General features: G+C 36.6%; 1 protein-coding gene across 1 annotated transcript in view; it reads right to left on the bottom strand.

Moving 5' to 3' along the window:
* FAM13A (family with sequence similarity 13 member A) overlaps positions 1-17,544 on the bottom strand; it is a 336,606-nt gene extending 319,062 nt beyond the window's left edge. Inside the window, exons 1-3 of the mRNA XM_044913092.1 lie at positions 17,476-17,544; positions 16,399-16,500; positions 15,632-15,700 (exon numbers count right to left, since the gene is read on the bottom strand). Coding sequence (XP_044769027.1) covers positions 15,632-15,700; positions 16,399-16,500; positions 17,476-17,544 — 240 coding nt within the window. The remainder of the gene's footprint in view (positions 1-15,631; positions 15,701-16,398; positions 16,501-17,475) is intronic.
* Between the last annotated feature and the right edge of the window lie 325 nt (positions 17,545-17,869).

The following is a 17,869-nucleotide window of genomic DNA, read 5'->3' as shown; positions in this document are numbered from 1 at the left end:
AAGGCATCATGGTCAAGACATGTTTGGTTGGTAGTCTGATGATCTAATTATCCTATATATCTCTAATCTCCTAAAATACATAAGAATGACTTCTGAATGATAAAGATAAAACAATTTTGTATCTATGTATCAGAATTTCCTAAGTTTTTATTAGAAAGTCAAGGTTTCCTTGGAAATGCTTGAGTTTAACACCTTAAATTAGTGCTCTTTCTGCTAACACCCCTATCTTCATTCTGTCCTTTAGTCAGAATTACAGACAGCAGGTTGTCTCCTGTTAGTAGACAGTGTAGATAAGCAATCTTGGTGTTATGGATTAGAAAGTTTTCAAGGAAGAGCCAGGCAATGGACCTCACAGACTGAAGTGACTACAAATTAAATTAGCTGTTTACTCAATATAGAGCCACACTACACAGAAAATTTATATGTAATCATAATAAAAGAACCTCTGTTTTTATTTTATTTTTATTTTTTTTAAAGATTTTATTTATTTATTTGAGAGAGAGAGTGAGAGAAAGAGCACAAGAGGGGGGAGTGGGAGAGGGAGAAGCAGACTCCCTGCCGAGCAGGGAGCCCGATGCGGGACTCGATCCCGGGACTCCAGGATCATGACCCGAGCCGAAGGCAGTCGCTTAAGCAACTGAGCCACCCAGGCGCCCCAAGAACCTCTGTTTTTAACTGGTAATGTAATTCAGGTTAACATTTTAAAAATAAATATTGTTTAAAAAAAACACAATGGGAGTGGCCTGGGTGGCTCAGTCGTTAAGCGTCTGCCTTAGGCTCAGGTCGTGATCTCAGGGTCCTGGGATTGAGCCCCACATCAGGCTCTCTGCTCTGCGGGAAGCCTGCTTCTCCCTCTCCCACTCCCCCTGCTGTGTTCCCTCTCTCACTGTGTCTTTCTCTGTCAAATAAATAAAATCTTAAATAAAAATAAAAAACCACAATGAAACAAAACAACTGTATTTCCCGAGTCATCACAATCAATTTGTCAGTGACCACAAATATATAATAAAGTCTAGCCTGGTTGATGAAGAAATCAGCTAGCAGGAAGCAATGAGATGTTACCACCTAAACTACTATACTACTTCAGTAGTTTATACCTAAATTATTAAAAAAATATACAGCAGCTTACAGCAAATATAATGACCCCTTCTGGTAAGTAATAAATATTCAATAGTCCTTTTGTCATGGAAAAATAACTGTAGAAATAAAGTCATTTATGATTAATTCTACTTAAACTGAAATTAATTTGTACTCTTAGACAATGATATATCATTACTTCTTTATAAATGTCAATATCTATGTAATTTTACCTTTTCAAACATATATCTTACCTTTCTTGATTTAAAATAAGCTAAAAATAATGACTAATTGAGATATTCTGAGTCAAACTTAACTCTTTAAACTTTGCTTTGTGTATATTCCCATTCACCATTTGTTGGTTTGGGGTCACCTCATCTCCACTTCCCCCTTTTTTTTCTAGTAACATATCCTAACTGTCTTTTGGGGAATGACTATTCCCTTGTTGTGGATAACTTTGTAGGGACTGCCACTGAAAAGGACCACCCTTTCCCAAGAACTGTCCTCAGGCTCCCTGCCAGGTACATACATCAGACCTTTCTCTCTTGCAGGCCACTGACACTTGAGTGGATGGTCACAAGCACAGAAAAAGGCTGGAGCTAATTGGTTCCAGCTGCAGTGTTCTCACAAGCTGTTAAGTAACCATTAGATTAACTCTTGCCACCTGCATTGTTGGAGCTACTATGGTTCTTGAGCTGCCCTGACATTGGTGTTTCAGCTGTTCTTTCATGTGGTGATCCACTCCATAACTTGCTACTGAAGTTTCTTTGGGCTTAAGGTAGCCAGAATACATTTCGGTTCTGAGATAGACAGACAGACAGACACACACACACACACACACACAACTGATAAAAGTACTTTGGAAAAAATAAAATAATAATCAGAGCATATAGAAAACCAGGACTTTAGAAGAGAGATAATCAGAAGACTTATATGAAGTCAGCTGACTATGTCATGGCTTCAGATACTTCAGATGGCTTCACTTGTTAAACCCTAGAAAAGAAATACTAGGAAGGAAGAGGCTTCCGTGATTCCCATTTTACAGAGGCACAGAGGGTCTAAGTAATGCGCTCGAGGTCACATCAAGGATGTGGTGCAGCCAAGAGTCACACTAAGGCAATCTGACTCCTGGGGGCAGATGCTTAATTCTGCCTCCACAAAAAATGTGGTGAGAACAAAAAGCACATGCCGCACAGTCCAGTGCCCTTGTTAGAAATGAGAAAAGTCCTATTTTTGTGAAACAGGAAAATAAGATTATTTACAAGTTTCTTGGTCACCTTAAAGTCAGATATGCTCAGAAGCAACATCAATATTTCTGCTATTAAAACCTGAAAAGAGAATACTTCCATCAATCTTGTAAATGGGATGAGTTTCAGAAGCCTTGAGTTTTTTAATAGCTAACATTTACTGGGTGCTGATTAGTGCCAGCTCTGTTGTAAGTACTTTAAAATTAACATCTCTAAATTTTAAAACAACCTTATCAGTAGGCATGTTTACTATTCCCACCGGGACAAGTAAACTAAGGCACAAAGAAAAAGGAACTTGCCTAAGTTTACACAACTAGTAAGTTTTAGAGAGTATAACCCCCAGGTTCTCTGGCTCTGGCACTTGGGCTTTTAACCATGACACGGTACCATAACCTTTAATATTGGTGGTTCTACATAGGCCCAAGGAGGGCAACATTACAATGCAGCTCTTTGTCTGCAGAGCTTAATACACAAATCAATTTGAGACTACTGAAATCAATAGCTTGTATTTCCTTAAGGCAATCCTCCAAGAATTTAAGTACCAGCATTTTAAGGTACTTTGAAGAACAATCAGATTACATTGCCAGCTAAATTCAGAACTGTGGGCCTTAAAACTCTCTGGAATTGGGACTAGAACTAATACATCTAACCAGGAATGTGGAGAGTAGCAAGCCACTCCACCACCAAATAAAAGGAGTGCAAGGAAAGCGCAAGATAAACCTGAGACTCCTTGTTCCAGAAAGCAAGGAAATGGTCAAGGACTAATGGAATGTGTCAAGAAGACCTGTGGGCCAGATTACAGGGGCTCCTATGGCCAAATCTGGAATAGGTGGACCACCAGGAGTAACAACTGTAAGTAATTATAATATACTGTGTAAATAAAAATGAGATTTGGAAGAGAAGGGGTTTTTAGTAAAGGTCCTCCATGCAGAAAATCCTGCAGCCAAATGTAGGAAAAATAGCAGAATCAAAAAATCTCCAGCTTCCACAAATCATTTAACAAATGACCCAAACAAAGATTATCAACGGACACTAAAATGTCGTGTGAAAAGTTGGAGAACAGGCTCTTCACAGCATCAAAGATCACATAGTTTTTACAAGGGGAAAAAACTGCCCTTACAATTGATATCTGGGTATATTCACTTTATCTCAAAAAAATCAAAATTTATCATCATTTATCACGAGAAGACTTGACAATATGTGCTCCTGATGTAATGTAACATGCAGAACACCTCATTTACAAAGTATTCTTGCCACAAATGTTTAAACTGATGCAAATCTAGCCTCTAACTCTAACTGATAGTCTACAGGAAATACAACAGCTAAAAGAATAAAGTGGAAGAGACCATGAGAAAACAGTCAATCCTAGACAAATCCAAAATGAGGGACATTCTAACAAACTGGCCTGGACTCTTCAAAATATCAGTACCATGAAGGAAAGACTGATTCTAGATTTAAAAGGAATTAAAATACACAAACTTTAAATGTAATATATGAATCTTGATTGGTTCTTGGTTTAAAAAAAGCCTTGTCTCTGAGACAATTGGGGAAATCTAAGTATATGTTGCATATCAGATGGATTTTCTATAAATGTTTTTAAATATAACAACATTGTGTAAGTTCTAATTTATCTCACCTGTAGAGTGTTCCTTATTCTTATGAGGTGCATGCTGAAGTAGGGGTATAGTGTCAAGTCTTCAAATACTTTAAAATCGAATATAAAGCATATTCATGTATATGTACATATTTATGTATATGCTATGTATATACACACAGAGTAAGAGTGGGCATAGAGTAGAAAGCAAATTTTTAAATTTGAGTGGACAATATATGAAATGTTCATTTTACTATCCTTTTAACTTTTATGAATGCTTGCTATTTTTTTATTAATAAAAATTGGGAAAAATAGGAGCCTCTCAAAGAGACTCCCTACTAACAAAAAGCAACACCATTTTGACAGCACAATCAGGAGGGAGAGGAACGTCTTCTCTTCAAATTCCAATTAAAAAAAATAATAATTGTGGGATTATTCCTACACAGAGACCTAGACAATCATATTAACTTGGATAGGTTTGGATCACTGGGAAGGCACTCCATCGGATATTAGGGTACCTGGGTTTGAAAACCTGTTTTGTCACTGACTTGTGTATTCTCAATAGGAATGCCAGCCTCTGGTCAAATGTGCAGCTTTGGAGAGGGGCAAAGGCAACAATAAGAATGACCTATGGTCTCTGTCCAGCCATTAACAGCTGAGTCAACTTACGGGTCACCGGGAGGGCAAGTACTGCAGCCAAATCATCATCACTTTCAGCCTGCTGAGCTTATAAAATATTTCATCTACACCAAGACTGGATCTTCATCTTAAAAAAATTTCCATCTACACTAAGATTGGGTCTTCATCTATTAAATGCAGTAACGGGGGTGGGAGGGATGGGGTGGCTGGGTGATAGACTTTGGGGAGGGTATGTGCTATGGTAAGTGCTGTGAATTGTGAAAGTGTTATGAAAGTTTAATAAGATAATGCATGTTGAAGTTTACCTATCACACAACCAGAAGAGAGTCAATGATGAAAAATGTTAAGAATTTCTTTGGAGTAACCAATTCTTTGAAAAGACACTGTAGCAGAGTTTGTACTTGCTTACTAATGGGTCATTTTTTTCTTCTTCCCCATTAACAGAACTCTGATTTTGTTTGATAGGAGGAGAAACAAAGTACCCAGTTAAAATATACCACCTTCCTTGCAGCATTATCCTTGTAGATATGGATGGCCATATACCTAAGTTTGGCCAATGAGATGTAAATGGAAATTGTTAGGACCACCCAAAAAAACTCCTTTTATTAAACGGGAGGACAACCCATTCTGATCCCTATATCCTTGTTCCCTGCTGAGATCACAGGTATAAGGCCTGGTAGCCCTGTGACTCTGTAGCAATCCAGAAACTAGAAGCTAAGTTCTAGGACAGTAAAATAGGAAAGAAAAAAAAAAAAAAGGGGGGGACTTGCATCCTGGTAACATCATAGAGTTCACTCAGAATACTTATCAATAGACTTTTTTTTTTTTTTACATGAAACAGGGAAAATCCAGTTTCAAATAACGCTGTCAGAATTTCAACATTTATTGAACATTTATTGTTAAAATAAGCATTCTATAAATCAGTTTTTTCCAAATCTAGCTCATTAATTTTAAAAATCAAAGGAGGTTAGGGATATCTTATTAGTTATCCTTAGGCAAACATGTTGTAGCATCTATCAATATCTACATGCTTTGTAAATCTAAATAATGGTTCTTAAGCTAGAATCCATGGGTAATGAATCCAACAAAGTACACGAAACATTCTATCTTTAGAAAGCATAAAGCTGACACAAACGAATGTAAAGATAATGCATGCTCATGTATCAGAAGAATATTGTTAAAGTGCCCATACTACCCAAAGCAATCTACAGATTCAATGCAATCCCTCTCAAAATTCCAACAGCATTTTTCATGGAAATAGAACAAATAATTGTAAAATTTGTATACAACTACAAAAGGCCCAAATAACCAAAGCAATCTTGAGGAAGAAGAAAGCTGTATTACAAAGCTATAGTAATCAAAATAGTGTGGTACTGACACTATTAAAAACACATAGATTAATCTAACAGAATAGAGAGCCCAGAAGTAAATCTACACGTATTTGGTGAATTAATTTACAACAAAGGAGCCAAGAATATACAATGGGAAAGGACAGTTTCTTCAATAAGTGATGTTGGAAAAACTAGACAGTCACATGCAAAAGAATGAAACTAGACCACTATTTTATACAAGGCACAAAAATTAACTCAAAATGGATTAAAGGCTTGAACGTAAGACCTGAAACCATAAAACTCCTAGAAGAAAACATAGGCACTAAACTCCTTGACATCACTCTTCACAATAATTTGTTTGGATTTGATACCAAAAGCAAAGGCAACACAAGCAAAAATAAATAAGTGGGACTACACCAAACTAAAAGGCTTCTGCACAGCAAAGGAAACCATTAACAAAATAAAAAAGCAACCTAATTAATGGGAAAATATTTGCAAATCATATCTGAAAAGAGGTTAATATCCAAAATGTATAAAGAGTTCATACAACTCAATAGCAAAAACAGAAAAACAAAAAGATCTCATTAAAAAATGGGCTGAAGATCTGAATAGACATTTTTCCAAAAAAGACAAACCAATAGCCAACAGGTATATGAAGAGATGCTCAACATCACTAATCAGAGAAATGAAAATCAAAACCACAACGAGATATAACCTCACAGCTGTTAGAGTGGCTCTTATAAAATAGAGATAACAAGTGCTGGCAAAAATGTGAAAAGGTAAGCCTTGTTCACTTTTAGGGGGAATTTAAATTGGTGCAGCTACTATGGAAAAGAGTATAGAGGTTCCTCAAAACTAAAAAAAGAACTACCATTTGATCCAGCAATTCTACTTCTGGGTATTTATCTAAAGACAAAAACACTAATTCAAAAAGATATGTGCACCCCATGTTCACTGAAGAATTATTTGCAATAGCCAAGACATAGAAACAATCTAAGTGTCCATCAGAGAATGAATGGATAAAAAAAAGTGTCATGTGTATATATATGTATGTGTATCTACACAGATACATAGATATACACATACATTTACACACACACACAATGGAATATTATTTAGCCATAAAAATGAACAAAACCTTTCCATCTTTGACAATATGGATGGACCCTGAGGGCATTATGGTATATAAGTCAGAAGGATAAAGACAAATACCATGTGATTTCACTTTTACATGGAATCTAAACAAACAAGCAACTGAGCCCATGGATACAGAGAACAGACTGGTGGTTGCTAGAGGCGAGTGGAGAGGTGGGCCAAATGGTTGAAGGGAGATCAAACAGTACAAATCCAGCTACAAAATAATTAAGTCATAGGTATGTGAAGTACAGCATGGTGGCTACAATTACTAATACCGTACTGCATATTTGAAAGTTGCTAAGAGACTATATCTTAATTACAAAAATTTTTTTGTGATGAGAATTTTTAAGTATGGTGACAGATGTAAACTAGACTTACTGCAGTGATCACTTTGCAAAGTATGCAAATACTGAATCATTCCACTGTACACCTGAAACTGATATAATGTCCTATATATCAATTAGACCTCAAATAAAAAATTATAATCTCCAAGGAAGTCTATGATGGGAAAAATAAAGATTTAAGAATCTTTAAACATTTATAGAAAAGTTAGGTTTAATCAAGAGAAAAACTTTTTAAAAATCTGATTTCTCTATGCAAATAAACATACTTAAAAATATCTTAGATCATCTTGTATTTCACAAGTTCAACTAATGTCTACAATTTAGACTGAAAAGATTAAAAAGTTAAGTCCATGTTATTTAGTATTATTGAAATGTTTGAGAAACTAGTAAAAACAAACCCAGTAAAAATTTTGTGAATGTTATCACTTTTCCTGAAACCACACAGATTAAGAAGAGGATGAAGAAAAGTAACAGAAGACAGAAAAACAGGGGTGCCTAGGTGGCTCAAATGGTTAAGCGTCTGCCTTCAGCTCAGGTCATGATCCCAGGGTCCTGGGATCGAGCCCCACATTGTGCTCCCTGCTCATAGGGGAGCCTCTTCTCCCTCTCCTTCTACTGCTCTCCCAGCTTGTGCTCTCTCGCTCTGTCAAATAAATATATAAAATCTTACAAAAAAAAAAAAAGAAAAACGGTCAACTCCAATTTGTACATACTGCTAAAGGTGAAGGTGGGGCAGAAAGCTTACAGCAGACATCACCTCAGCACTGTGAGGACTCTGGTGAGAGCCAGTAGGCATGCAGCAGTGAAAGGTGTTCAAACTCTCTTACAATTTTTTTTTTTTTTTTTTTAAAGATAGAATACACTTTGGGGCACCTGGGTGGCTCTGTCATTAAGCATCTGCCTTGGCTCAGGTCATGATCCCAGGGTCCTGGGATCGGGCTCCCTGCTCGGCAGGAAGCCTGCTTCTCCCTCTCCCACTCCCCCTGCTTGTGTTCCCTCTCTTGCTGTCTCTCTCTCTGTCAAATAAATAAATAAATAAATAAAATCTTTAAAAAAAAAAAAAGAATACGCTTGGAGAGGGAGCTGAATGGGGCTTAACTGCTTAAAGGAAGAGGAGAAAGAAGGTGCAGAAAGTAGGGACAAGGGGCAGATATCAATCAGGAAGCACCAGGAAAATACACCACCTATATCACCATAGGTTTCATTCCCTTGGAGAGCAAGTTTATGAAGAAAAGACAATAGAGCCCTCCTGACTCAGGTTCACTTATGAGAGGCAAAGGAGAGATGGGCAAACAGGGGCCATGCCTAAGAAAATAGTCCTTTTGGTAGCAATAGAGGGAGTCCCAGGGCTGTGTAACTTGAAAAGCTGTGTTGGCCCTCCCATCACTACACCCCACAGGAACCTCTTGCTCCTGATATTACAAAAATCCATCTCACTGAAATATGAGTAAGAAAAAAAGAACATTACCAGCAACTATATGGAGACTTTTCTTTAAAAAAGTATAAAAAAGCATCATGACTTTCCTAAAATAACTCATCACAAAACCCTTACCAAGAAGCAGATGGAAACTGTAACCTAACAACCAGAACTAACAAAACTGAAGAAGGAAATGACACCAAAAGACGGGCAATAACAAAATAAATTTGATTTTATCAAAATTAACAACTTTTATGCATCAGAAGACACCATCAACAGAGCGCAAAGACAACCCACAGAATAGGAGAAAATATTTGCAAATCTTATATGTGATAAGGAATTAATATCCAGAATATGTGAAGAATTTCTACCACTCAACCAAAAAACCAAACAACCCACTTCAAAAATGGACAAAGAAGTTGAACAGATATTTCTCTAAAGACAACAAATGTTCAGTAAGCACATGAAAAGATGCTCAATATCACTAGTCATTAGGGAAATGTCCATCAAAACCAGTGATCACAAGCAGTAACCTCTTTGACATCAGCCATAGCAACTTCTTTCTAGATATGTCTCCTGAGGCAAGGGAAACAAAAGCAAAAATAAACTATTGGGATTTCATCAAAATAAAAAGCTTCTGCACCATGAAGGAAATGATCAACAAAATTTAAAGGCAACCTACAGAATGGGAGAAGATATTTGCAAATGACAGATCTGATAAAGAATTAGTATCAAAGTCTATAAAGAACTTATCAAATTTAACACCCCAAAAACGGAATAATCTAAAAATGGGCAGAAGACATGAATAGACATTTTTCCAAAGAAAACATATGATGGCCAACAGACACATGAAAAGATGCTCAACATCACTATCATCAGGGAAATGCAAATCAAAACTACAATGAGATATCACCTCACTCTTGTCAGAATGGCTAAAATCAACAACACAAGAAACAACAGGTTTTGGTGAGGATGTGGAGAAAGGGGAACCCTATAGTACTGTTGGTGGGAATGCAAACTGGTGCAGCTCTGGAAAACAGTATGAAAGTTCCTCAAAAAGTTAAAAATAGAATTATCCTATGATCCAGCAATTGCACTCTAGGTATTTACCCAAAGAATACAAAAATAATAATTCAAAGGGATACATGCACCCCAGTGTTTATAGCAGCATTATCTACAATGGCCAAATTATGGAAACACTACCAGTGTCCATCGACTAATGAGTGGATAAAGAAGTGATATATATATAATGGAGTATTACTCAACCATAGAAAAGAATGAAATCTTGCCATTTGCAATGACATGGATAGAACTAGAGTGTATTATGCTAAGTGAAATAAGCCATATGGAGAAAGACAAATACTGGATGATCTCACTTATATGTGGAATTTAAAAAACAAGACAAAAGAGAGAACGGCAAACCAAAAAACAAATTCTTAACTATAGAAAACAAACTGATAGTTAGTGGAGGGGAGGTTGGGGGGGGTGGGGGTTAAATAGGTGATGGAAATTAAGGAGGGCACTTGTGAGGAGTATGGGGTATTGTATGGAAGTAATGAATCACTATTGTACACCTGAAACTAATATAACACTGTATGTTAACTGGAATTTAAATAAAAACTTTAAAAAAAGATGTACGTTAAAGAAAAAGACAAAACCACATCAGGATCATTCTTCAGTTTAAAGAAAAGAAAATAAAACCACAGTGAGATACTGCTTTACATCCAGTAAGATGGCTATTAAAAAACAAACAAAACAAAAGCAAAAAAGCAAAAGAAACAGAAAACAAGTGCTGACTGGGATGTGGAAAACCTGGAGCCTTCATTCATCGCTGGTGGCAATGTAACAATTGTACACTATGAAAAACAGGTGGTTCCTCAAAAAGTTAAATATAAAACTTCCATGTGATCCAGCAATTTTGCTTCTGGGTATATTAAAGCCAAGGACTCGAATACTTATAAACCTATGTTCATAGCAGCATTATTCAAAACAGCCAAAAAGTAAAAACAATCCAAATGTCTATCAACAGACCAACAAAATGTGGTATGTATATACACGGTGGAATATTATTCAGCTTTATAAAGGAATGAAATTCTGACACATGCTATAACATCGATGAAGCTTGAAAACAGTATCAAAGTGAAATAAACCAGACCCAAAAAGACAAAAATTACATGTTTCTACTTGTGAGATATCTAGGATAGGCAGACTCATAGAGACTGGAAATAGAACAATGGGTACCAGGGGCCGGGGGGGGGGGGCAGAGGAGGGAATGGGCAGTTGTTTAATCGGTACAAAGTTTATGTTGGAGACGATGCAAAGTTCTGGAAGTGGATAATCATAATTGTTACAAAACATCGTGAATGTACTAATGCCACTGAATTGTAGATCAAAAAATGGTTAAAATGGTAAGTTTTATGTTATGTATATTTTACCACAATTAAAATAAAAGTTAATGAATTGATTACGATGAAAAGATACCACAAAGCTGAAATGTACAAATTTAGGGAAGAGATACTCAGTCCATAGAGAATGTGAAATGGAAACTGGCAGAATCATGAAGGGAAGAAAAGGAAAAGACAAAACCATTTCAGAAATGAAGACTAAATTATCAAGAGCACAAAGGAGAACAGCTATTAACAGCCCAGTAAGGAACGTAGAAGACATAAATGAGAAAAGTAGACATAATGAAACACTAAGAAAAGAATGACAAGGGTTTAAGAGATAACTACAGAAATCAGTTTAATGAGCTCCAATATATGTGTTATTGGAGTCTCCAAAGAAGAAAACCAAATAATGGAGTAGTACTTTTGAAGATGTAATTCACAAAAACTTTGTTTCAACAGAAGGCCTGAATCTACAAACTGAAAAGACACACCTTAGACTCAGAACAGTCCACATGAAGGTCTATTCTAGGGAAATTATTAGACTAACAATAAAGAAGAGTCCCCTGGGCAGCCAGGCAAAAGTCATGTCATAATAAGGAAAGAAAACGAGTAGCCTCAAACTTACAGATTGCAGTATTTAATGTCGGAAGACAACAGAGTAAGACTTAAAAGATATTTGAAGAAACACTGCATGAGCCAAATTTAATAACCAGTCCAGCTGTCCTTCATCTATAAAAGCTATAGTTTAAATATACAAAGGCTAAGAAAATATTGTATACTTGAACCTTCCTTGAGAAAATTACCAGAGAACAAACTTTAACCAATTCATAAATGGCTGCAGAGACTTTGAAGTGATAAAGAAATTTTTTAAAATTTAAAAACTTAAAAAATTTAAAATTTAAAACAATTTAAAAATTAATCATTTAAAAAATGAACCATGTTATGTGAGGAAGGAATGAAGAACCTGCTATAATTACACTCAAACAGGAAGATTTGGGGTTGAAACACTTCCAGATTTTAAAAGAGCAGCCATGTGGTTCAGAGGACAAAACCAGAAAGTGAAGGGTAGTTATCTGAAAACAGATTTTAAGACATATGAAGAAGAAATGATAATCACTTCTAAAGATAGAATAGATTTTCTCAGGAGGTGGTGAAGATCGTAGTAATCAAAGGTAGGCAAAAACAATGTAATGCTATTTGTCATCCTTTCTACTCATGGAAAATTTTTTGAAAAGAAAAAAATTGGTAAAAAGCAGTGGATGTAAATGGATTAAAATTTCTGGAGAACAATTTGGCAACACCTAAGAAAAACTGGGGCTTCTTCCCAGGCTGTCCTCTTTTAGTCTGGTCTCCAAACACAGGGGAGGGGTAATTAACAGTGAGCAAGACTACCATCTTATACAAATGGGACCTCTAGATATTCATAATATACTGTTATTTGGGGGTGGGGAGATTACTATAAAACTAATGTCAAGTCTAATCTGTTTCTATAAGTTTTTATAAGTTTATAGGCTCATAGAAAAACTATAGGACGTAAGCAAACATAGTACATGTTTATTTCTGTGTTATGGAATCTTATTATTTTCTCCTTTTTATTTCCTAAATTTTATACACTAGACATGTATTACTATTATTGCAAGAAAAATGAAAGGTTATTATAAAAAGTTAAATTTTCTATATAAAATGAAGTCAAGACCTACTGCTGACTTCCAGTGGTAGAGTACAGGGTTCTACAAATCCTCTCCTAAACAAAACAATACAAACCTGGACAAAATTGTCAAAACAATCATTTCAGGGATCTAGAAACTGACCAAAGGCAAAAAAACACAGTAAGAGACACTTATTCGTGAAAAGATGATGAAGTTTAGTGATAAGTAATCGGAGTTTGTGGCACACTTGCCTGGGTCTACTTCCAACCCCTCCTACCCCCTTGGTGGGGTTGGCACACAACAGTAATGAAACCAGTAGCTTTGGTTCTGGCTGAATTGATCTGAAAGACAGGACAAAACCCCCACTCCTGTGGGTCATGTATCTGAGAAAGGACTTGTATCCATACTATGTAAAAAGAACTCAACACAATAAGAACCAACAACCCAATAAAAAAAATGGGCAAAAGACATGGACAGACATATAACCAAAGGAGATATACAAATGGGTAATAGGTCTATGAAAAATGCCTAACATCATCAGTCATTAAGTAACAGCACTACAGATTCACTAGAATGGCTCTAATAAAAGAGTAAGAATACCATATGTTGACAAGGATGTGGAGAAATTGGGATTCTCATATTGATAATGGGCATGTAAAATGATGCAATCATTTTGGAAAATATCTGGCAGTTTCTTAAAACATTAAACATAAATTTAGCATATGATCCAGCAATTCCACTCGTAGGTACCTATCCAAATGCAGCATTATTCTTAATAGTAGGAAATAGCCTAAGTGTGACATATCAAATAAAGGGCTAGTATCCAAGATCTATAAAGAACTTATCAATCTCAACACCCAAAGTCAAGAAATGGGCAGAAGACATGAACAGACATTTCTCCAAAGACATACAAATGGCTAACAGACACATTAAAAAATGGTCCATATCACTTGGCATCAGGGAAATACAAATCAAAACCACAATGAGATACCACTTCACACCAGTCAGAACGGCCAAAATTAACAAGACAGGAAACAACAAGTGTTGGTGAGGATGTGGAGAAAGGGGAATCTTCTTACACTATTAGTGGGAATGCAAGCTGGTGCAGCCACTCTGGAAAACAGCATGGAGATTCCTCAAAAAGTTAAAAATAGAGCTACCCTATGACCCAGTAATTGTACTACTGGGTATTTACCCCAAAGATACAAATGTAGTGATCTGAAGGGGCACCTGCACCCCAATGTTCATAGCAGCAATATCCATCCACAATAACCAAACTGTGGAAAGAGCCCAGATGTCCATCGACAGATGAATGGATAAAGAAGATGTGGTATATATACACAATGGAATATTACTCAGCCATCAGAAGGGATGCTTACCATTTACATCAATGTGGATGGAATTGGAGGGTATTATGCCAAGCAAAATAAGTCAATCAAAGACAATTATCCCACAGTTTCACTCATATGTGGAATATAAGAAACAGTACAGAGGATCATAGTGAAAGGGAAGGAAAACTGAATGGGAAGTCATTGGAGAAGGAGAAAAACCATGAGACTCTTAACTACAGGAAACGAACTGAGGGTTGCTGGAGGGGAGGTGGGTGAGGGGATGGGGTAATTGGGTGACAGGCATTAAGGAGGGCACATGATATGATGAGCACTGGGTTTTCTTTTCTTTTATTTATTTTATTTGACAGAGAGACATAGCGAGAGAAGGAACACAAGCAGGGGGAGTGGGAGAGGGAGAAGCAGGCTTCCCGCTGAGCAGGGAGCCCGATGAGGGGCTCGATCCCAGGACCCTGGGATCGATCATGACCTGAGCCGAAGGCAGACTTATAACGACTGAGCCACCCAGGCGCCCCAGCACTGGGTGTTATATGCAACTGATAAATTATTGAACTCTACACCTGAAGCTAATAATGTAACTAATTACATGTTGGCTAATTGACTTTAAATTAAAAAAAAAAAGGAAAAAAAGGGAAATAGCCCAAATGTCTATCAACTAACTAACAAATGAGGAGACTATCAACTAACAAATGAGGAGACAAAATGTGATATATAATAGAATACAGCGGGGCGCCTGGGTGGCTCAGTCGTTGAGCGTCTGCCTTCGGCTCGGGTCGTGATCTCAGGGTCCTGGGATCGAGCCCCGCGTCGGGCTCCCTGCTCGGCGGGAAGCCTGCTTCTCCCTCTCCCGCTCCCCCTGCTTGTGTTCCCTCTCTCGCTGTGTCTCTCTCTGTCAAATAAATAAAATCTTTAAAAAAAAAAAATAGAATACAGCAATAAAAGCAATCATGGCAATTAAAAAGGAATGAAATACTGATGCATGCTACAACATGGATGAGCCTCAAGAATGAGCTAAGTGAAATAAGCCAGTCACAGAACATATACTGTATGATTCCACTGATATCAGATGGCCAGGAAAGGTAAACATACAGAAACATTCAGTTAACTTGCAGAAAGTAGTAAATTAGTGATTGTCTGAGGTTTGGGGTTTGGGACAGATTGTAGGAATGAAACTAATCGTAAATGGGCACATGGGATCTCATTGAGGGGACAGAATGTTCTAAAACTAGATGGTGGACAATCATCCAATCCTCCACATAAGGAAGCCCTAATTGAAGGAACGACAGGGGTAAAGAGATCTGTGTGTGCTAAATTTCCAACAGTCCAACAAACTGACTAAGAGCTACCAATTTTGGGAAGTACACACCAGTTCAGAGAATCCTAGAACACTGCAAGGACATCTCATCTTTCACTCTAATCCCATGACTTGCCTATGACAAGTCCACCCCACCATTACTTACCTGCCTCTTTCTTACTTGTCGTGATGGAGTGCCAACCACCTTATGAGACACCAGCTCAATTTTTAGATACTAGAATCTTTAGACACTTCTTTCTTCTTGGTAAGACTGTTGCATTACATTATACCCAGCTCTAAGTTTGCCTTAGGAGAACTGCAGGGAAAAACTATACCCTTTTATATATTAGACAATTTCAAGTAATTTATACATTTCAAAATGTATTTGTAAAAGTATCATAGACATTCAAATACAATATTCAGCGCCTTATTATTATAAACTAATCATTATTTCTTCTAGACAGTGTTACCAGTCCATTGAGTATTCTTTATTTTTAGAAATTTAATATATGCATTTCATCAAAACTCAAACATGAGAGTTTAAACTGAAAAGTCTCCCTATCCCAGCTCCAATTACTGTGTTTCCTTGCAGAAATTTTCTATGGATAACTAAGCATATCTATATATGCATAATATTTTTAAAAAGGCAAATATAACTATACCATTGTGTATTTATGCACTTTTTTTTGCTACTTGATCAATTTTGGAGGTCCTTCCATATTGGCAGACATAGCTGTTTAATATTACATTGTATAGAGCTACAATTGATTTAGCCAATCTTATTTACTGACGTTTAAGTTATTTACAGTTCTTGCTATTACAAGTATTTCAGCAATGAACATTCTTGCCAGCATTTTTACATAATTGTACAAGTACCTGCAAGATAAATTGCTAGAGGTGAGATTGCTAGATCAACAGGTATACAAATTATACATTCTGACACATACTGCTACATTGCCCTGCAAAGATGCTCCGCTGGTTTACAGCTTGATCAACAGCATGTGAGGGTACCTGCTTCCGATTCTTCTGACATCCCTGGATAATACAAAAATTTTAAAGTTTGCCCATATTTAACTATGAATGAGACTGAGCAATTTTCTTTTCTTTTTTTTTTTTTTTTTTAAAGATTTTATTTATTTATTTGAGCCAGAGAGAATGAGAGAGAGAGAGAGAGAGCACATGAGAGGGCGTAGGGTCAGAGGGAGAAGCAGGCTCCCTGCCGAGCAGGGAGCCGGATGCGGGACTCGATCCAGGGACTCCAGGATCATGACCTGAGCTGAAGGCAGTCGCTTAACCAACTGAGCCACCCAGGCGCCCGAGACTGAGCAATTTTCTTATGTTTATTAGTACTTGTATTATTTGTGAACCTCATTGTTCATAAGCTTTGGTTCATTTTCTAATGGCTAGTTTTCTTTTTCTTACTGATTTGTATGAATTTTTCTATATTAAAAAGAGTAATTTTTTTAGTGACATGTGTTATAAATATCCTTACTAGTTTTCTTTTGGAATTTTGTTTATGCAATTTGGGATTGTGCAGACATTTTAGCTTTTTTGTCTGAAAAATTCACCAATCTTTTTCTTTAGGGTTTCTCACTTGGTTCTTCTTTACAAAGACATTCCTTGATCCCAAATTATTGTTTTATGGTTTCACTTTGGTATTTATATTCTTGTTCCATCTATAGTTTTTTTTTTTTTTTTAAAGATTTTATTTAGTTATTTGAGAGAGAGAGAGAGAGACAGCGAGACAGGGAACACAAGAGGGGGAGTGGGAGAGGGAGAAGCAGGCTTCCCACTGAGCAGGGAGCCTGATGCGGGCCTCGATCCCAGGACCCTGAGATCATGACCTGAGCTGAAGGCAGACGCTTAACCGACTGAGCCACCCAGTGTTAAAAGAATAAAGTGTTAAAAGAATAAAGAAGAAATCCAGTAATTATTTTTCTCCAAGTGGCTAGCCATTATTATTAAATGGTTTTAATTTCTGTTAATATCCAATATGGTAGACCCTCCAACCTTAACAGTCTTAAAGAAGTAGCTGTTAATAATTCGAAGTTGTACAATCTTTTCCCATAAACCAAGCATTTTGAATGAATTTTTTAAAATCTCCAATCTAACTGCTGGTTACACAAACTCATAAATATTTAGTTATATAACTTAAATAAACTTAATTACGCTATTACTTGCTATAGTACCTCTTTATAAACCAGTGGAAATCCACAGTTACAGGTAAAAACTTTATAAACCAAGGAAATCCACAGTTACAGTTGCTATTTCAGAAACTACTGGACACAAGCTTATCATCTTTGGAATTTTATTTGCCCAAATCAGCTTTAAGATTTAGATCAGAATTAATCTAATTTATTATCTCAGCAAAGTCTCTTTACCCAATTACCCCATTCTTTCACTA

The sequence above is a fragment of the Neomonachus schauinslandi genome, chromosome 2 (assembly GCF_002201575.2).
Source record: "Neomonachus schauinslandi chromosome 2, ASM220157v2, whole genome shotgun sequence".
In the NCBI taxonomy this organism is placed as follows: Eukaryota; Metazoa; Chordata; class Mammalia; order Carnivora; family Phocidae; genus Neomonachus; species Neomonachus schauinslandi.
The sequence above is the reverse complement of the archived record's forward strand: the minus strand, read 5'-3'. Positions and strand labels throughout refer to the sequence as shown.